The 16,891-nt window shown below is 40.8% G+C and overlaps 1 protein-coding gene across 1 annotated transcript in view; it reads right to left on the reverse strand.

Annotated features, from left to right (window-relative positions):
• Positions 1-16,407, reverse strand: part of LOC136433440 (mitogen-activated protein kinase kinase kinase 11-like) — a 33,733-nt gene extending 17,326 nt beyond the window's left edge. Inside the window, exon 1 of the mRNA XM_066425652.1 lies at positions 15,395-16,407. Within this exon, the coding sequence (XP_066281749.1) occupies positions 15,395-16,136 (742 nt within the window). The 5' untranslated portion in view covers positions 16,137-16,407. The remainder of the gene's footprint in view (positions 1-15,394) is intronic.
• Positions 16,408-16,891: the final 484 nt, after the last annotated feature.

The following is a 16,891-nucleotide window of genomic DNA, read 5'->3' on the forward strand; positions in this document are numbered from 1 at the left end:
AGTCTGTGGACATTGGTTTTTATGATGCCACACTAGAACATGCCTGTATCCTTACCTACTTCCTGAAATGCTCAAAGGATGGACAGGTTCACACATTCCACAAATATTTCAATAAAGAAAGCATTACATCACCAACTTGCTACTAATAGTACTGACTTAGCATGATGTAAGAAGTTGTTGTACCAGCCCAATGCCTCTCACATAGATTATAAGGGTTGTTCCAGTCAGACAAAAATACATGTAGGGGAAGGACAAGATTGCAGCTTTACCATATCTCAAAACCTATTTCAATCTAGGGTACTTTGGTGCTTTAAAATACTAACGCTATAACTTTATTTGTACTAGACATTTAAAGTCCTAGTTTGATCTTTCTGAAACAGCCCTATGCAGACAAGACTTGTGTTCCAAAATCTTACAACTTTGCTTTACGAAAGTCAGCACATCTATGAGTTGGGATGGCGATCAGTCCTAAAAGACCAACTGGGCATTTTTGCAGGTATCTTCTAGTCAATGACCTGGTCAAGAGGAGTGGCCTAGTTAATGACTTGTGATATGTGTCAACTAAAATTCCCTGAAACAGCACCTGGGACTGAATGGAGAGTAGCCCCACTATTGTTGTCCAGACATCTATGCTTCCTGTCCTGAAGGTAAATATTGGACAAAGCGCCTGAAAGAGCAGAGCAAGGAGAGGTCAGCATACACCCCCACAAAATCTGGTACCAGCCAATTTCTCTCCTGAGAACAGTTCTAAAACAGTTAGTTACAAGGAACTTGGCAGCCCTTAGCACTTGAACTACATGTTAGGTAGCATGAACGTCTACATATAGAACAATGAAACTAGTGCTATTGAGTAAGTGTTGAAATTTGAGTATGTTGTTGTTGTTGAATAAGGAGTCAACTTGCACTACAAATAACCAATGGAAAAACATGACCTGTCCATGGAACCCAAAATGACCTTCCCCTCACCCCTTACCTTGCTACCACATGTCCATAAGGATCACCTTTACAATGCTGAACCATTATTGCATGGCTCCAAAGTCAGTGCCTTTTTTACTACCGATCAATAGAAATGATTAGGCTAACTACTGGAGACTGTAAACTGTGGAATTCTGGATGTAAATGTCAAAAGACTACTTTTGCACAGTGTAAAAACCCAAAGGGGCGAGTACAGCGCTCCCGGGATTCGAACCCGCGCCGATCCCGATCCGCACGGCTTGGGAATCCGACGCGCTAACCACTAGACTAAAAGGTCCGGACCAGTTTGACTGGTCAGTTAGTGGAGGTTGATCCCCACTGTTACAACAGTATGCAAAGTCATCTCTTTCATGCATATGATATGAATCTGGTGATCCTTAGATCTACAACAATATAGTAACCATTTTCTGTACCAGTCTTGATATATAGACTTGGTCAGCTGGAAACTTAGCATAAGTTAACCATATGTATGATGCTAAAATCATTATAACTGCATAGTAATTATGAGTACTACATTTTTCTGGTTATCACAGATAAGTATAAGAACTTAGGCTTAGATAATCAAGACAATGTTTATAGTGGTATTCAGGCAATGTATATGCAACAACCACTTATTTTCATTAAGGGCTGTGGAATGTTAATGACATTGCCTAACTATTATCCTAGCAAGGACAACTACCTTTCATCACATGCTCTGGTATACTTGCTCAAGCATGCTTTAAATCCATGATTCACATGTAGAGTTTGACAGGAAATGCCTGGCCCTGAATGGCGTCTCCAAGTCGATCAACACACCTATTGTCTGTGTCTATCTGCTGACACGCCAGGTATGCTGATACACCAATGGGTCACAACAGCCCTGTGCACATACAGTCACCAAACATTCTAAAAGTACACTTCATAATAAAACATAATCACTGTCCACCACATGATTCTAATATTCAAAGTTTTTTTAAAGACATACACATACCTATGACAACCAGATACAGGGCCATATATCAGTCACCTGCTAAAACATTTGTTGTCACATCTTCTCTTTCTCTCCCATTTCTTCAATACTTTATCTAAGTTTCTAACTTAGGGTTTACAAAAAATCCTTAATACTGATACTTCACATCTTTTTAAGTTCCTAAACATTAGGCATTTCTTTGCACAGCAAAATATCAGAATATCAACCTATCAAGGAAGGCTGTGAAGTTTACTTGTTCAAATAGGATCTAGCTAATCCAAGTTAATCCAACCCTTTATACCTAAGATAGATGAATATATTTTCCTAATGATAACTTTGAGTTTAGGTTGTACATAGTCCTTATCACCTACTGTTGCCCTTAGTTCAAATATTTGCGATATTAAGCAAGTTACAGGTAGGAATGTGACAAACGTTGGTAGCTAAAACTGTAATATTGAATATTTGGAATTCCTCTGGCTCAAAGTGCAAATATTTCTGGTCAATTACAAGCTTCAAAGGGGAGGTTAAAACCCTCTAATTACACACAACTATGCATATACTTTCAGTTAAACCTTCTGAATATTATTCCAAAGGCATTCCTTCCTAAAAAAGTATCATGGATAAAACTATACCAGCCACTAATAAAAACAGAGGCAAGGCAGAATTTATGCAAATGTTAGTCCTATTGCAAACTACGCCAATAATGTGAATTTCTTGGAAATGCACCTTCTAGACAGACAAATGCCTCTCAATTACTGATGTGTACAATGTAAAACATTCAGTCAGGTCCACTTGGGTTGCAAGTATTTCAAGTTATAAAGTGAACAATGTACTATGAGTTAACAAAGACAGGCACTCAGTGGCTCCAGGTGGGGCCTGGGTCATTCTTGTTGAAATAACAAAGGCTACCGGAATGCCTGGTGTCCTGCTACAAGCAAAATATGAGCAGGACCTTCAATGATGCTAATTAAGGTGCCTCCCTCGTCACTGGTACCTTATGCAAACTTGCAAACTACATGTATGCCAAGGTAACTACATGTACCTGAGATGGTAAAGGAGAGAGTTTCAGCAGTACTACTTGAGTTGATTATTCCGTTATGCACACATCTGTGGAGGGAGGTTCAAAATCAGTTCAGTACTGTGCTACGTATGGTCTAAAGAACTTTTGAATCGCACACAAAAGAACAACCGGCCATTATAAATGTATACAATACTGTACATGTATGTTCGAACCAAGGTGACACGTTTGGCTAAACTGATACTACAGATGTTGTACAAGCACCAGCAGTCCAGTTTCATGTGGGAATTCCCCAGCCTTTGTGCCAGCGGACAATGCTCCTCAGTCTCCTAAGTACCACTTGGAAACTGAAAATAGACTGCACTGGTCCAATATTACATTGAGTATGGGAAGGCTTACAGACAAGTAAGGGACAGACCATGATAACATTGGGGAGAGGAGGTTTTGTAAAAATGATAAAAACTTGTCTCAGGATGTTTTGGCTAAAAAAGGACTACAATGTTGAATAAACAATGATGGACAACAGAAGAAATATGCACAAACTGCGCCAATATTTAGCAGATTTAACAGATAGTGGATGCTGTCTGAAACGTCTGACTGTTTCAAAATTTTATCCAGTTGCTTGAGTAACTATTTTTGGTGTATCTTATTACCTGGATGTCTAACCTACTCTCCAAGCAGAGGTTGGTGGGGGAAGATTGTGGCCAAAAAACGAGGTGTATGATAAAAAGGTCACAATCATCCCCCACCAACCTCTGCTAGGAGAGTAGTCTAACCTTCATCAATGCACCAACAATTTCATTTACATTTTGTACATCAATTGACCCATCCCAGTAATCATAAGCATTGTAACAGTCATCATTAAGGCAGACATTGTTGTCAAGCCAAAAATGGTATCCAGGGAACCTCTCTTCATGTACAGTGGAATGCCACACTATAACAAACTATAAAAGAAGACCTGGCAATAATGACAAAATTACAAACCAATATCGTTTGTGACATACATGCATTTATATGTTACAGACAAAACTACTATCAGCATTTTCCTTGAAACAATTTACAAAATCTTTGTTTTCTTTTCCTTTTGCCTCTAAGCCACACTGACCCCCTTCATGGACAAACGACTCTAATATTGAATACCTTGAGGACATTGACCCTGCCCAAGATTGGGGGAGGGAAATCCTACCCACTGTTTATACCTCCTCAGTGCATGTTATGGAAACCTACCTTGCTAAAAAAACCAGCAGCTCTGTCCATCTAATGCCCATTTTTGGGTTAGAAATATTACTTTGGCACATTTACAAGATCTACTTCCAACATATACTAAATACCAAACACATTTTTGTTTATAAACGTTTCCAGTATATTGCATTCTGTCTTTACACCATACCAAAATAGAACAATTACATTGTGCAACCATGTTCTGAATTACATCACTGCACAACAGATTATGATATGTGATACACTGGGTGTTTGAAATCTGTTTGTGTAAAAAAATCTTTCACTAGTTTCAGGTTACCATTGAAATGTAGACAATCATAAAAGACATCTGCAACTTTGATGTGTTGCTCTCCTCTGTGCTTTTCATCATAATCCAATTGAAGTTTGAGTCAAAACAGTGCCATACAAGCTCTTTGAGTCTTTCTTAGAATTTCATTAGTTAAAAATAGCCAGTATCCTCCTCCCCCATGACCAGTACCTGGTGGCTTCTGGGAAAGCAGAAGGTGCTACAGAAACAAAGCTGTAGTTTGTTTATAGTAGACATGAACCAACCACTGTAGGTCTGGTGGGGGTGTTCTCTAAAAATGACTGTAGCAGGAAGGATTTACATCAAGATAATCAGGCACCTTCCAGGAAAAAGAGACAACAACATCAAATGCAATAGATATCTGAGAATGAAATAGATAATACCCGGGAGAAAATAACAAAAGGCATAGGCCATTGTGATGTTCCTTTACTTATGTCATTCATCACAGTCATCTACAGATTACCTTTCCTTTTTAAAGTGGTCCACTTGGCAAAAGAATACTGTAATCCACAAGAACCACTTACACAGGCCAGGGCAAGAGACATACATAGGAGAAGAGATCTAAAGATGTGACATGCACTCAAACTTCATACATAGACATACGGTAGTACAATATAGCTGGTGATAAACTACAACCTAGAGTTCCCGTAATTGTTTCAGAACATCTATAGAAGTATCAATTCAAGTTCGAATACCACCCTGCCCATACTGGAATGCAGAGAATCAGGTGCAAATCCTTGAGTAGTATTTGCTTGAGAAGAAATGCAAGTCATTCAACGGCATGTTAATATTGGTTCCTCAGGGATACACAGAGTATGTATGGTTATCAGGCCTGCCAATTAAAACTTCTCAGTGAACATATACCATGATCACTTGGGGAAGTTTCAAGGTAAAATAGTAAATGCAAGCTATATTTGGTATAAAGTAATAAGATATCAACGAGTGAGGTGTAATTAATCTCCTTGAAAAATTTGTTCTTTCTCACGAACAAAAGATAAGACTAATTTTGATGCAAACCTTGACTTGCAATAATTTCTTTTGTCTGTGATGGGAGAGGGAAATAAACTGTTAACTTTGTTTCGTAGCTCTACTTCTGGTTTCTTGTTGAAAAGAAAAGAGGGGGGGGATTTCCCTTGTACAATGAACACGTACATGTATGTACCATATTACATGTGCACATGCCATCTGTCTTTCCTGTCAGGACCAGTGAAAGATTAAATCTATACAGCGAGCTAGACTGGTTCAAGAGAGTGATATCTGAGATCTATTTCTTCTGGAAGATGTGATGGTGCGCGCCAAGTCTTCAAATGACATGAAATTTTGTATCTTTTTTAAATTTAACAATGTCCAACCCTCAAAACACTGTTGACGGAAGATCATTTTTCTTTCTCCAAGATCCAAAGAATGATCTTCATCGTGCCTATCAAGAATTAAGTTCAAATCTTTCCATTAGCTACTTGCACCAGATAGACGCTCCCCAAATATCCAGCATCAACTCTACATGATCAAGGTCAAACGACAGGAATTCCAGCAGCTGAAATTTCAGAAATGGGTCTGTCTTGTTTGGCCATCTGTGGCGGAAGGTTCTAAGGTAACATAAACATAGCTGGGACACTTGCTGGACAAGGTTCTTCCCTGTCTTGCAATGTAGCATAGCAAAGCTATTTTTAGATACATTTCTTGACTGCTAATTATTTAGATCAGTAACAAATGAGATTTTTCTTTGGTAATACTATTTGGAACATGATGCTTTTGTCTTGAGTATAATTTGAAGGGGAAAAGTCCATCTACTTCAACTTGTCTAACACAACTTGGCATAAGTGCTCCCGAAGGTGTATCTACTCTTCTGCAATTTAAACACCAAGTTTTTTTAAATGCAATTTAATCCAAGTTGATGGTTGTACATGGCTGTTGGACAGTGTTGTTTGGGGGAAAAGTACTAAATAAGAACAGAATTGACCTATAAGCACTGAAACAGGAGACTCATGCTGTGTAAGGTGATACCTGGGTGAAAACAACCTCCAGTCTGAGAGGGACACCTTGTGGCACAAGGCTATTCCAGGCATTGCTGATGGAACCCTTGGTCTGGGCGGTGCATGCAAAACATTTCGTCCAAATTCCTCCATACCCGATGTCTTGACAGCTTCTTTCACAGAACAACATTATTCTGACCTCCAGTTGCCTTACATGGGTCAGCTTCAAGCTTCAAGGCTATTACCTGTCATATACAAGTAAAAACAACTCCCAGACCCCCTGTTTCTTCTTATTCATGTGTATACTTTGGACTTTCTGGGTTCTACCTTGTTTCCTACCTGTCAGATTACAAATAGACAGGGGGACTGTTATGGGGGTATTGTTTTAAGAAAAGAAGTTATCATCATTGTCCAATAGAATAATACCAGTGGTGTTTTTCAAACAGTACTGCTGATTGAAGAAACAACCTACATTGTGATAATGACATGCCTTCATATACTGTAGTCCTGTGGTGCTAAATGTGGATTAGTGTGGCAGTACATAATGCATTAATGCTGCTGCAATGCTGGAATTTACCTGTATGGAATTTCTTATACGGCTCTGTAAATAAACATAATTCTGAAAACAAGCAAAGAGAAAGTAAGTGAGAACAACACCTTTCTGTTTCTAGGACAACACATATTACTGGACCTTGTTAACATATATTTCTATCCTGTTTCAAGAAAATTATTTCAGTAGTTGACATTTCCTAAAATTCTAATTTCGAACAAACCAACAAAAAGGTATCTATTCTCTAAACAAAGCTTTAATTGTAACTAGCACAGATACTTCTATGTTTTTACTTTTTTCCCACAAGTTCCAGATTTTGCTGTATGTTGCAGAAAAGCCTACAACCTGTCAATACGATTCCTCCCTATGACCTCCGAATGCCTTAAGAATCACCAAGATCCAACCTGTGTTGAAATGGCCGGTTCCAGGAATTTTGAGGATAGTTCTTCAAATATGAACCACCTTGTCAAAATAGGCAGAGTTTGCCTTAGTAATCTGCTGCCTGTATGCCCCAGTTGTCCCTGATCCTGTGTTACATGCTATACGGGACTGGCAAGGCACAAATTCTTCAGCAGAATCACAAGAGTGTATTTTCATTACCAAGTGGTTGCCTACTGCATAACTGGATCAATCTTAATGCAGCCAACTTACAACGTCTTGGAGTGAAGTTTATAAACATAGCATGCTTAAAATGGCAAGGAATGATAGAACTGTTAATTTTGGTTAGACCCGCCATTTAAATGCAATGTAACAAAATGTTCAGCTCATTGGCTAAGGTTCAGCAATGATTGTTGTTTAAATGATAGTTCCATGAATTCTTCGGCTGAGAAACAATAGAAAAGTCAGAGATAAAATCAATCTAAGTTCTAACAATTCTTCCTACTTACATGTAAGTTACAGTTTTATTTGTTGTAAGACTGGACAGAAAAGAGTAACATGTTGTACACAGTGAATAGTGATTATCATCACAAACATTGGTCTGCCTTTTGTGCATTTCTAAAGCACTGGTTAGACTTCTCATGGTGGATAATCTGGGCTAAAATGTCTTAGACCCCGTTCACACTCATTTTTTTCAATCGCGATTGAAGTATAATCGCGATTGAATCGATCCGATCGCGATTGATTCTTTCAGTGTGAACGCTCCCAATCGCGATTGGAACAATCCAAAAGGATCCAATCGCGATTGGATTGTAACTACCTCCGGAGGTAGTTTGATTGGATTAATCGCGTTCGGATCCAATCCAATCCTATCAAATTTTGAGTGTGAACACAACTACGATTCATTCCATCGCGATCGGCGGGGATTTCGGCTGGTTCCGGGGGTGGGAGGTCATACATGCGGGTACGTGGGGTCATAGTTCGCATCGCGCGGGAAAACAAACCCAATCCGCACGTCAGATCGCTCTTTTACAACAACAACAACTTTTCATCGTCAACAATGCCCAAGAAGAAGAATAAAACTCCGTCAGCAACTCCAGCTGGTGGCAGATGGCGCGATGAGGAGACCAGGGTCCTCATCGCAATCTGGGGGAGAGAGGAGGTGCAGGCCAAACTGGGGAAATGTCACCGAAAGAGGGACATTTACCGCACCAAGTGACAATGTCTAGCGGAAAAATAGACACAAAACAAGGACAACAAGAACATTAACCAGATGATCGCCGATAGCATGCTTCAATCGTGCTTCAATCGCGATCGGATCACGGCGTACTTTAATCCACTTGGCGAAAAGCAGTGTGAACGCAAAAGTTTCTTTGCGTTCAATCGCGATCGGATCGAACAATCGCGATTATACTTCAATCGCGATTGAAAAAAATGAGTGTGAACGGGGTCTTATTAGAAGGCTACAAATTTTCATTGTTGGCATTCTTAAGTATTTAGAGACTTCTATTCTAGGTAGATAATAACTCTGTAGTCTGTACAGACAATTGGGTTAAAATATCTCATCTAATAGAACAGGTAGTGTTTTGTGGACTCCTATCTTTGCCTTCATCGACAAGTGGTTTCTCTAGCTGAGTGAAAGAACAAAGATTCACAGAAGATTATGGTATTACCAGACAGTGTTGGATTCACAACATCAGGAAAAACTCAAATACAAAGTGTGCCTCAAATCATGTCCATACTAATACTATAGCTTTGTTTTTGCCTGTGGCATTCATTGTAGGGCCTAAGTACCTGGTACTAAAAAGGGGCTCATACATCTTCTGCAGAACACCATAACTGGTTTGACAACATAAGAACAATTGTACACCTCACTCCAGTCTGTTGGTGAGAGGGGGTTAAGATGGGTTTTCCTGTCTGGTCCATCAGGTGCCATCTTGGAAAGTGATTAGAAGGATCCGTTCAGTCCCTACTGACAGAAAATCTGCAGATCTCTGCTGCTCCTGCAGACAAAGGGACTGGACTGGAAGAATTCTGTCTGTGACAGTCTAGCTTCATAATCAGGTTTATTCTTCATTTCAAAGCCTAAAAATTGTACCACAAGAGACACAAGGGAAAGATAACCATCATTGGCAAATCCCAAAACAGCAAAATTGCCATGCTTCAAAAAGCACTGGCCAAAACAAATTTACAGTTAGGTGACTTACGTAGCTATATTCTTGAAAAAAAAAAAAATGAAAGTACATGAAGCAGAAGTTAAATTCTTCCTATAGAAGCACTCCCATTCACTACCATTTGTAATCTGATGCAGATACCTCAAACCAGAACAAAAACCATCCCATTTTTCACTTTCCTTCCAGGCTACAGGACCACATATGGCTCTCAGCACATACAGTTTACATGTAGTACGTACGTGACTGTATCTATCAAAGTAGGAGGGACATTACAGTTTCTATCACCAGCTGTTCTTCTATGCTTCTTTTGGCAGTGAAAAACAATGTGGTGCCCCAGCTCTGGGGACAAAACAGACTTGAACATTGTATACCCAGACCGACTGTGAAATTCCATGTGTCCCAAACAGGTGCACATGAATGATGTACATGTATGGAAGCTCTCAGAACTTACAACACTGCACGAACCATTGAACAGACTAGCTACAAAGAAGGACTCTTATTTCTACCACCAGCTGTTCTCTTCTACAGTATGTTTCTGATACAAATATATATACATATATGAGGCATTGCAACCAGGGAGACTTGATATAGCACAATCCTGGACATTTTAGGCAGCTGTTTGTGGCAAGTTTTATCTAAAAAAAAGGACCATTGTTACCAGGTTGCTCAGTAGAAAGGAAAAAAACATCTTGCAGATCTCTTTATCTAGTCAAAAACAGGTTGGAAGACCCTGCAGCCATGATTGTTAAGACTTGTCCAATACGAGATAAATGACTCATATCATTACTTCACTGGCACCAAGATAGTTGGGTGTTTTCTACAGCTGCCAGACTGGTGTCTTTCCCTTATCCACTGTCCCTAACACTTGGGGAGAGAGGCTGGTTAGAATTGCAACAAATACAACTATTGTACTATGGTGAGTTATTATGCATTGTTTGCAGCAGTTTTGTGAAGACGGTCTATATTCCTGTCATACAGTCATGAATGCCACTACATGGTGCCTTGATACCATTGTCCCTGCCCCCCTCCCCACAGAGCATTTCTTCTAGATCGAAAGAATAAACTACCAAAACTGCAACTCTCGTAATTACTGAGCATATAGATATAAGTAAATGTATGATGTACGAAGGATGGTTTGAATTGTAGATCAGTGTAACATACATCCATTTAAACTTCCAAACCACAGCTTACATCTTTCTCTCTGTCATACAATACAGGCGGAACTACAAAGGGCATCAACCAGCATTAAAACCAACAAAAGCTACCCTTCCAACCTTTACCTCTAAGCTCCCATGTTTGTACTTCTTTGAAGAAGAGCGGTTACATTGACTTTTCTGGTTACTAAAGCCTATGATGAAGTAATCAGAGACAAAGAAAACCAAAGTATGAGATCTTGCTCATCAGGAAGTTTCAGTAGCTGAGATTGATGCTCTCAGCCCCCTGAGGATACTGGAAGATACCATCTCCCCTGGAGAAGCAGGGATTGATGACCTGTTATCAACCATGTAATCACCTCCTCAGACCCCCATTCCACCCCTCCAGCTTACAGGTCAAGCTAAATAGGATATAAATCTATGGCTATGTCACAGAAAGGTATCATTTAGATACTTGTTTGAAGTGGTAATTTACTTTTCATATTCCTTAAAATACTATGACAACCCCACTGGCTGCTCAAGACATCTCTAGGTGAATAAAATAATCAAAGAACATATCATGATTGAAGTAAACTTCCTTAATTTCACTAACATGACATTTCTTCATAAACTCTTTACACAAGATATATAATAGGTGTAAAACTGCCCTTTAAGCCATTTACTATGTTTTAAATGGCAGCTAACACGACATGAGCATATTAGCAGAATATACGGTCTCCCAAGGCAGGCCTCAGGGAAGGTTTTACAGAAATTCCAGTTGTTCCATGTGGAGATTTTTACGAGAGGTTTCTAGATGGTGCCCCTTTTCTAACAGCTGTACATTTACTAGTCCTTTTCACAAGCAGCACCTCCTTGCCTTGGAAACACCCAATAGGCAACCTTTCTTCATGCACTCACCCAGACAAAACATGCTTAACATTTCTTGTATGAGCTGTGGGCATGCCTGCCTAATAACCTATGCATGGCTGAAAACTGGAAGAACAAGTTTGTGGACTTTTCTTCAGTTAGGGTCGAATGTCAATCAGTCACAGCTTACTTTACAATCAGCCAGAGCACTAAAGAAATCGTGTATACTGTTTAACTGTCACTCATGGCATTTATTCTTGATATACATAGGTAAAATATAAGTTCTGCAATGATGTTAAATCCAACAAGCCACCTATTCAGTAATTGGTGCTTAGCTGATATGCTAACTACCCTCTTGACCACTACAAATGTACAATTGTGAGCTTGCAGGCAGAGCTAATTAGTGTTTTGAGAGTGACATGTTTATCTCTTTGCCATACTGCACAGGACTGTTTGGGTCAATAATACTACAATACACTGATTTCAATCTACTGGTTTTATAATCTCACAGGTGGTCAGAATTCGCTGTCAATTCTACATAACTGATAGTCTCAGTTGAAAACTGTCGTATAGATTTAGAGCCAATGGATTTTCTGTCCAGCTATCAGTCCTGATATACTATACATAATAATTACACAGCAAATGCTTGACTCCTTGAATGAGCGGCCCTATACTGAGCTGATAAGGTATCAGCACCTTCTGGCAGCTGCCAAGAAACACCTGAACTTGGCCTAGACATACATGTGTAGAATGAGGCTCAAGTACAGTGTTAGACAAGTCTATCCATTGTACCAAACATCTGTTTTATGAACTTCTGACCCTTAAACTATATTTCTTTTCAACCAAGCTGTTCATTGAAATTCATACTGACACTCAAAGGGCTTTCATGTTGCCCTTGCAGTGAGTTTTTTGTACAAGCTGACCTCAACACTTATCTTCATCATATCAAATCTACTACATGTCTACACCATAATCAGACATATTGCCAATCATTCATGTCTCCTCCTTACTTGTCCTACAATACATACTTTACCAAGATACCTGTAATGATGGTTACTAATATTGGAGATACTAAACAAAGGCAACAGATAGTAACTTGCTCACCTTACCAGATAGAAAATGTATGGTTGCTCAAATGTTTCACATAACCCATCTGATGTCTCCATCACACAAACTTGTGAGCTCAAGAAGATAAGCATGCACTCAGTGTAGTCATTGAAATTATAAAATTTTCTCTAACACCCAACACTACTGCAAGCCTGGGGGAATGTGTGCAAGGACAAATCTTGCGTAATCTCGTAATCAAAGGACAAGAATAGCCCTGCCTTATGAACTTTCACCTTGGCAACATTATTACAATAAGTTCATTAAAGGCAAGAGCAAACTTGGTGCAACTGGGCTGCACAAAAAGGGGAAACAGACAATGGGCTTCTGTTAAGGGGTGGGAGGGGGGCAATAATATTTCTAACCCATTTAAAAAGTGAAGTGAAAGTTTTTTGTGCTTTTCTTCTTAGTGTCACGTGCAATTTGGCCTTTCAAACAACATTGCCATATTTACAATGCAACGCTTAAAATTCGTGCTAGTCTCAATATTCTCCAAGTGATATCAGACCTGGTGGATATCCAAAACAAAATGGAAGAAGAAATTATGTCAAAAGTTCTTTCATGAGTCATGTCCAGTGGTAATGATTTATACCTGGTCAACAGGGGCTGTGTGTTTGTTGTGTGTGAGTGTGAAGAGATTTCTTTGTTAGTCTGAAGGACAAACATAGCTCCCAAGGTTAACTGACATGTATATAGGCCCAATTAATCCGCCATGTCCAGCACTCTCCTAATGGCATCTGTACAGGATCTGTATGAACATGTAGGAATTGCGGGGGTAATTGTAAGGGTACCAAATTAAAAATCCGGTAGACAAGATGCAAGTTTTAAATACATGTATCATTTAACAGCACCTCTATAGTTGAGCTGGTCATAATAAGGCCCCGTCCATGATTGAAAAAGTAAAACGGTTCAAACCGTTTCAGCAAAATAAACCGTTTTACTTGTGAACATGAATGCTCCGTAACAGTTTCGTTCCGTTTTATTCTGAACCTCCTCGCCAGGTAGTCTGCAACGGTTCAGAGTAAAACAGTTTCGCAGAATTGTCATCATGAACGCAAAAGCGTTATGGAACCGGTTCACATTGATGTTTATGACGTTGTACATCCGGGTACATGACCTCATAGTTTGCGGCGTCACTTGGGCTAAGGCACGGAAAAGAGAGAGTTTTTAGCTGTTGATCGGATTTTAGGCCGCGTTTTTGAATCTTAACATCTTGCTATGGCCCCCAAGTCTGGTTCTAACAACTTGTCTAATGAGGAAACGAGAGCCCTGATATCTATTTGGGTGGATCAGGAGGTCCAGAGGAAACATGATGGCATTCATTGTAACCAGGAGGTGTCCAATGAAATCGCCAAGGGCCTGAAGGAACGCAGCTTCAACAGTGCCGATCGAAGACATCTAAAGTACAACTCTTGGTAAGCGCGCGGAAAAGTGAAAGTTGTAGCTGTCAATAGGATATTTCGGCTGCGTTTTTTAATAGTAAAATCTTGTTATGGCCGCCAACTCCAGGTGTGGGATCACAACAGACTTTGCATAATATGCAAAATTTGATGTAAACCGTTTCAATTCGGAATACATCTGAAACGGTTTGAACCGACGGTAACCGTTTTATTTTTTCAATCATGAACGGGGCCAAAGTCCCCTATCCAACTGCTGAACTTTTTTAATCACCATTTCTCCTTTTCTTTATTTGCCGGAATTAATTGGCAGAATTATTTTTTCTCCTGAACACGGTCCAAGTGAGCTATTCTTCAGACGAAGCCTCAACATGTAGACAAGACGACAAAAAATGCAGGGCTGTTTTGTACGTCTGACCTTTTTGCCTCTGACACCTACAGCTGAGATGTCACATGCGGCCATTATCCTGGTACCAGGAACGACCAAACATCACACATATCTGGGACCATAGATGAATGAATGGAAGTTTTAGTCTATGCACAGAGCCAAATGAGTGAAACAATGTGCTAGAAACACAACACAGACCCGACAAGCTAGAACTGAGCACATCTCAAGCACCCAAAGTGCAAATATTTACTCTACGGGCCTTCCCGCCAAAAAAGGCTTAACTTTGCACCAGCTGTATGAAAAAAGTGAAATGTAAATCCTGGAAAGAAGGCAAGTACACCCACAGGAGGGATGCAGAAGCATAGTCCTGAGGTGCAGATTTGGGTGAGATATGGCAGTGAATGGTGCGAGTGGGGGGACCTGGCGAGGAACAAAGACAGCTGTCACATGACCTTGTCTGGCGGCAGTCTGACAAGTTGACACGCCATGCACAAATGTCAGGTTGCAGAAAATGGATCCTCCACATGGAGCAATGAAACCAAAACAATGGCCATCAAAGGACAAGACTGCCCGGTTTCCTTGCAAGTAGGCATGAGTATGCCCAAAATGTGGATGTCAGGTGCTGGTAGAGGGAATACTGGTCTAGTTGTGCCTAATTTGGGTGTTACTGAAAGAGAAGTGGAAGGCACATGGGGCACAGCCGTAACTGCCAGTAAAACAGTCATGAATCTTAGACGGACAGGACAAAGAAAACTTGCCAATCGAGTGACAACAGTGAATTTTCAGTCACATAACCTCAACGGGATGTCACAGACCAAATGTCCAAGTAAAATCTCTGCCCCGTTCATTATATTTCCAGAGTCTTGTTCACAGGTGTGAGCCTATCTGCTCACCGACCGTGTCATCAAGACTCAGCTCGTGAATAATGGATGAACTTAACTGTTTGTAAGTGATACTTACTGTTACTTGATTTCAAGTCTCTGTGTATAAGTGGAATAGGTGCCTCCTCATGGAGGTATTGCATCCCTCGGGCTATTTGCAGGGCCCAGTCTATAAGAATCTCTGGAGGAATCTTCCTCCCTGCCAGTACTCTGTTCAATGCTCCTCCCTCGTAGTACTCCATAACTAGACACAAGTTTGGCGGTTTTAAACAAACTCCTTTCAAAGTCGCCACATTTGGATGATCAAGCAGCCAGAAAAGTTTCGCTTCTTGTCGAACTTGTTGGACTATAACATTTATATCATCGTCCAGATCTTGTCGTGCCGCCTTCACTGCGACGAGCTCTCCCCGCCAGGCGCCTCGGTACACCTTCCCGAACCCTCCGCACCCGATCACTTCGTTCAGCTGTAACTCCGAGAAGTCGATGCTACAGGGCACGGCGTCTCCGTTGACGGCGTCGTTCATGCGGACATAATTGGACGGGAAGATGCCGACCTGACCGTCGATCTTGCCGGTCCACCAGCCGTCGTCCCCGGACACTTTGCTGTCGGTGGACAACACCTCCACTCGGTCCCCTTGGCGGAGCGTCAGCTCGTCGTCCGCGTTCGCGTCGTAGTCGAAGACGGCGGTCCATAGTGGGGCCTTCGGGTCACTGTCACGTTTACGATCGCCCCCACGGCGGTTAGTACCCGTCCCGAACCGCGATCTGAACGGATCCATGAAGGAAATAATCTCGGTCGGCGCAGGTCGCTCGATCACCATTCGGCATCCGGTCCGGCCAGCCCAGCTTGATCCTCACCTCACCAACAAAGCAACTACCAACTGGCCTCTCTGGCCTTCTGTCCTGGGACCAATAACCATTGAAAGCTACCGATCAGGACCTAGTAACTTTCCTAGTCCACGAGCAGACTCCGGAAATCTGTGTTCAATCCATCAGTCTGGAGGAATTTCCACTTTTCTGCAGGAGAACCGCCGCCAAACGTCTCGGACGACTAGCCGCCATTTTCATTGTACTTTGACCTGCCATAGTGTACAGAGGGTGGGGTGTCCCGGGTCCTGATTGGTCCAGGGCACCACGTGATCTAAACACCCCCAAAACACTCCCAAAACGAGGGATGATTTTGATGATGCAGAAATCCTGAAAAATAAAAAGTAACCGCCATATTTCACTCCTGGGTGGTATCCATGAATTATTTCCTTGCAACGAAATAAAAAAGAAAATGGCATCAGATGATTTTTACTAATCACTTTAATTTTTATAATGTGGTCTAATGGGATTTCACCGACATCAATTCTCATATTTTTTTAGGAAAAAGTATTTTGAAGCGGTAACGCTAGTTTAGTACCAAAAATGTTCATGCCTGCTCTATCTTTTTAATGCAGACCTGTGATATTCACAGCCTTATTGTATTCGTTGTTCAATTGATTTGGTCAAGTTCTAAGTTATGTCCAGAAATTAGAGAGAAAATTTCAGGTACTTGTTGCGTCCAGGCCTCAGTCGCGGCGTACTCTGCTCA

The sequence above is a fragment of the Branchiostoma lanceolatum genome, chromosome 4 (genome assembly GCF_035083965.1).
Source record: "Branchiostoma lanceolatum isolate klBraLanc5 chromosome 4, klBraLanc5.hap2, whole genome shotgun sequence".
Lineage (NCBI taxonomy): Eukaryota > Metazoa > Chordata > Leptocardii > Amphioxiformes > Branchiostomatidae > Branchiostoma > Branchiostoma lanceolatum.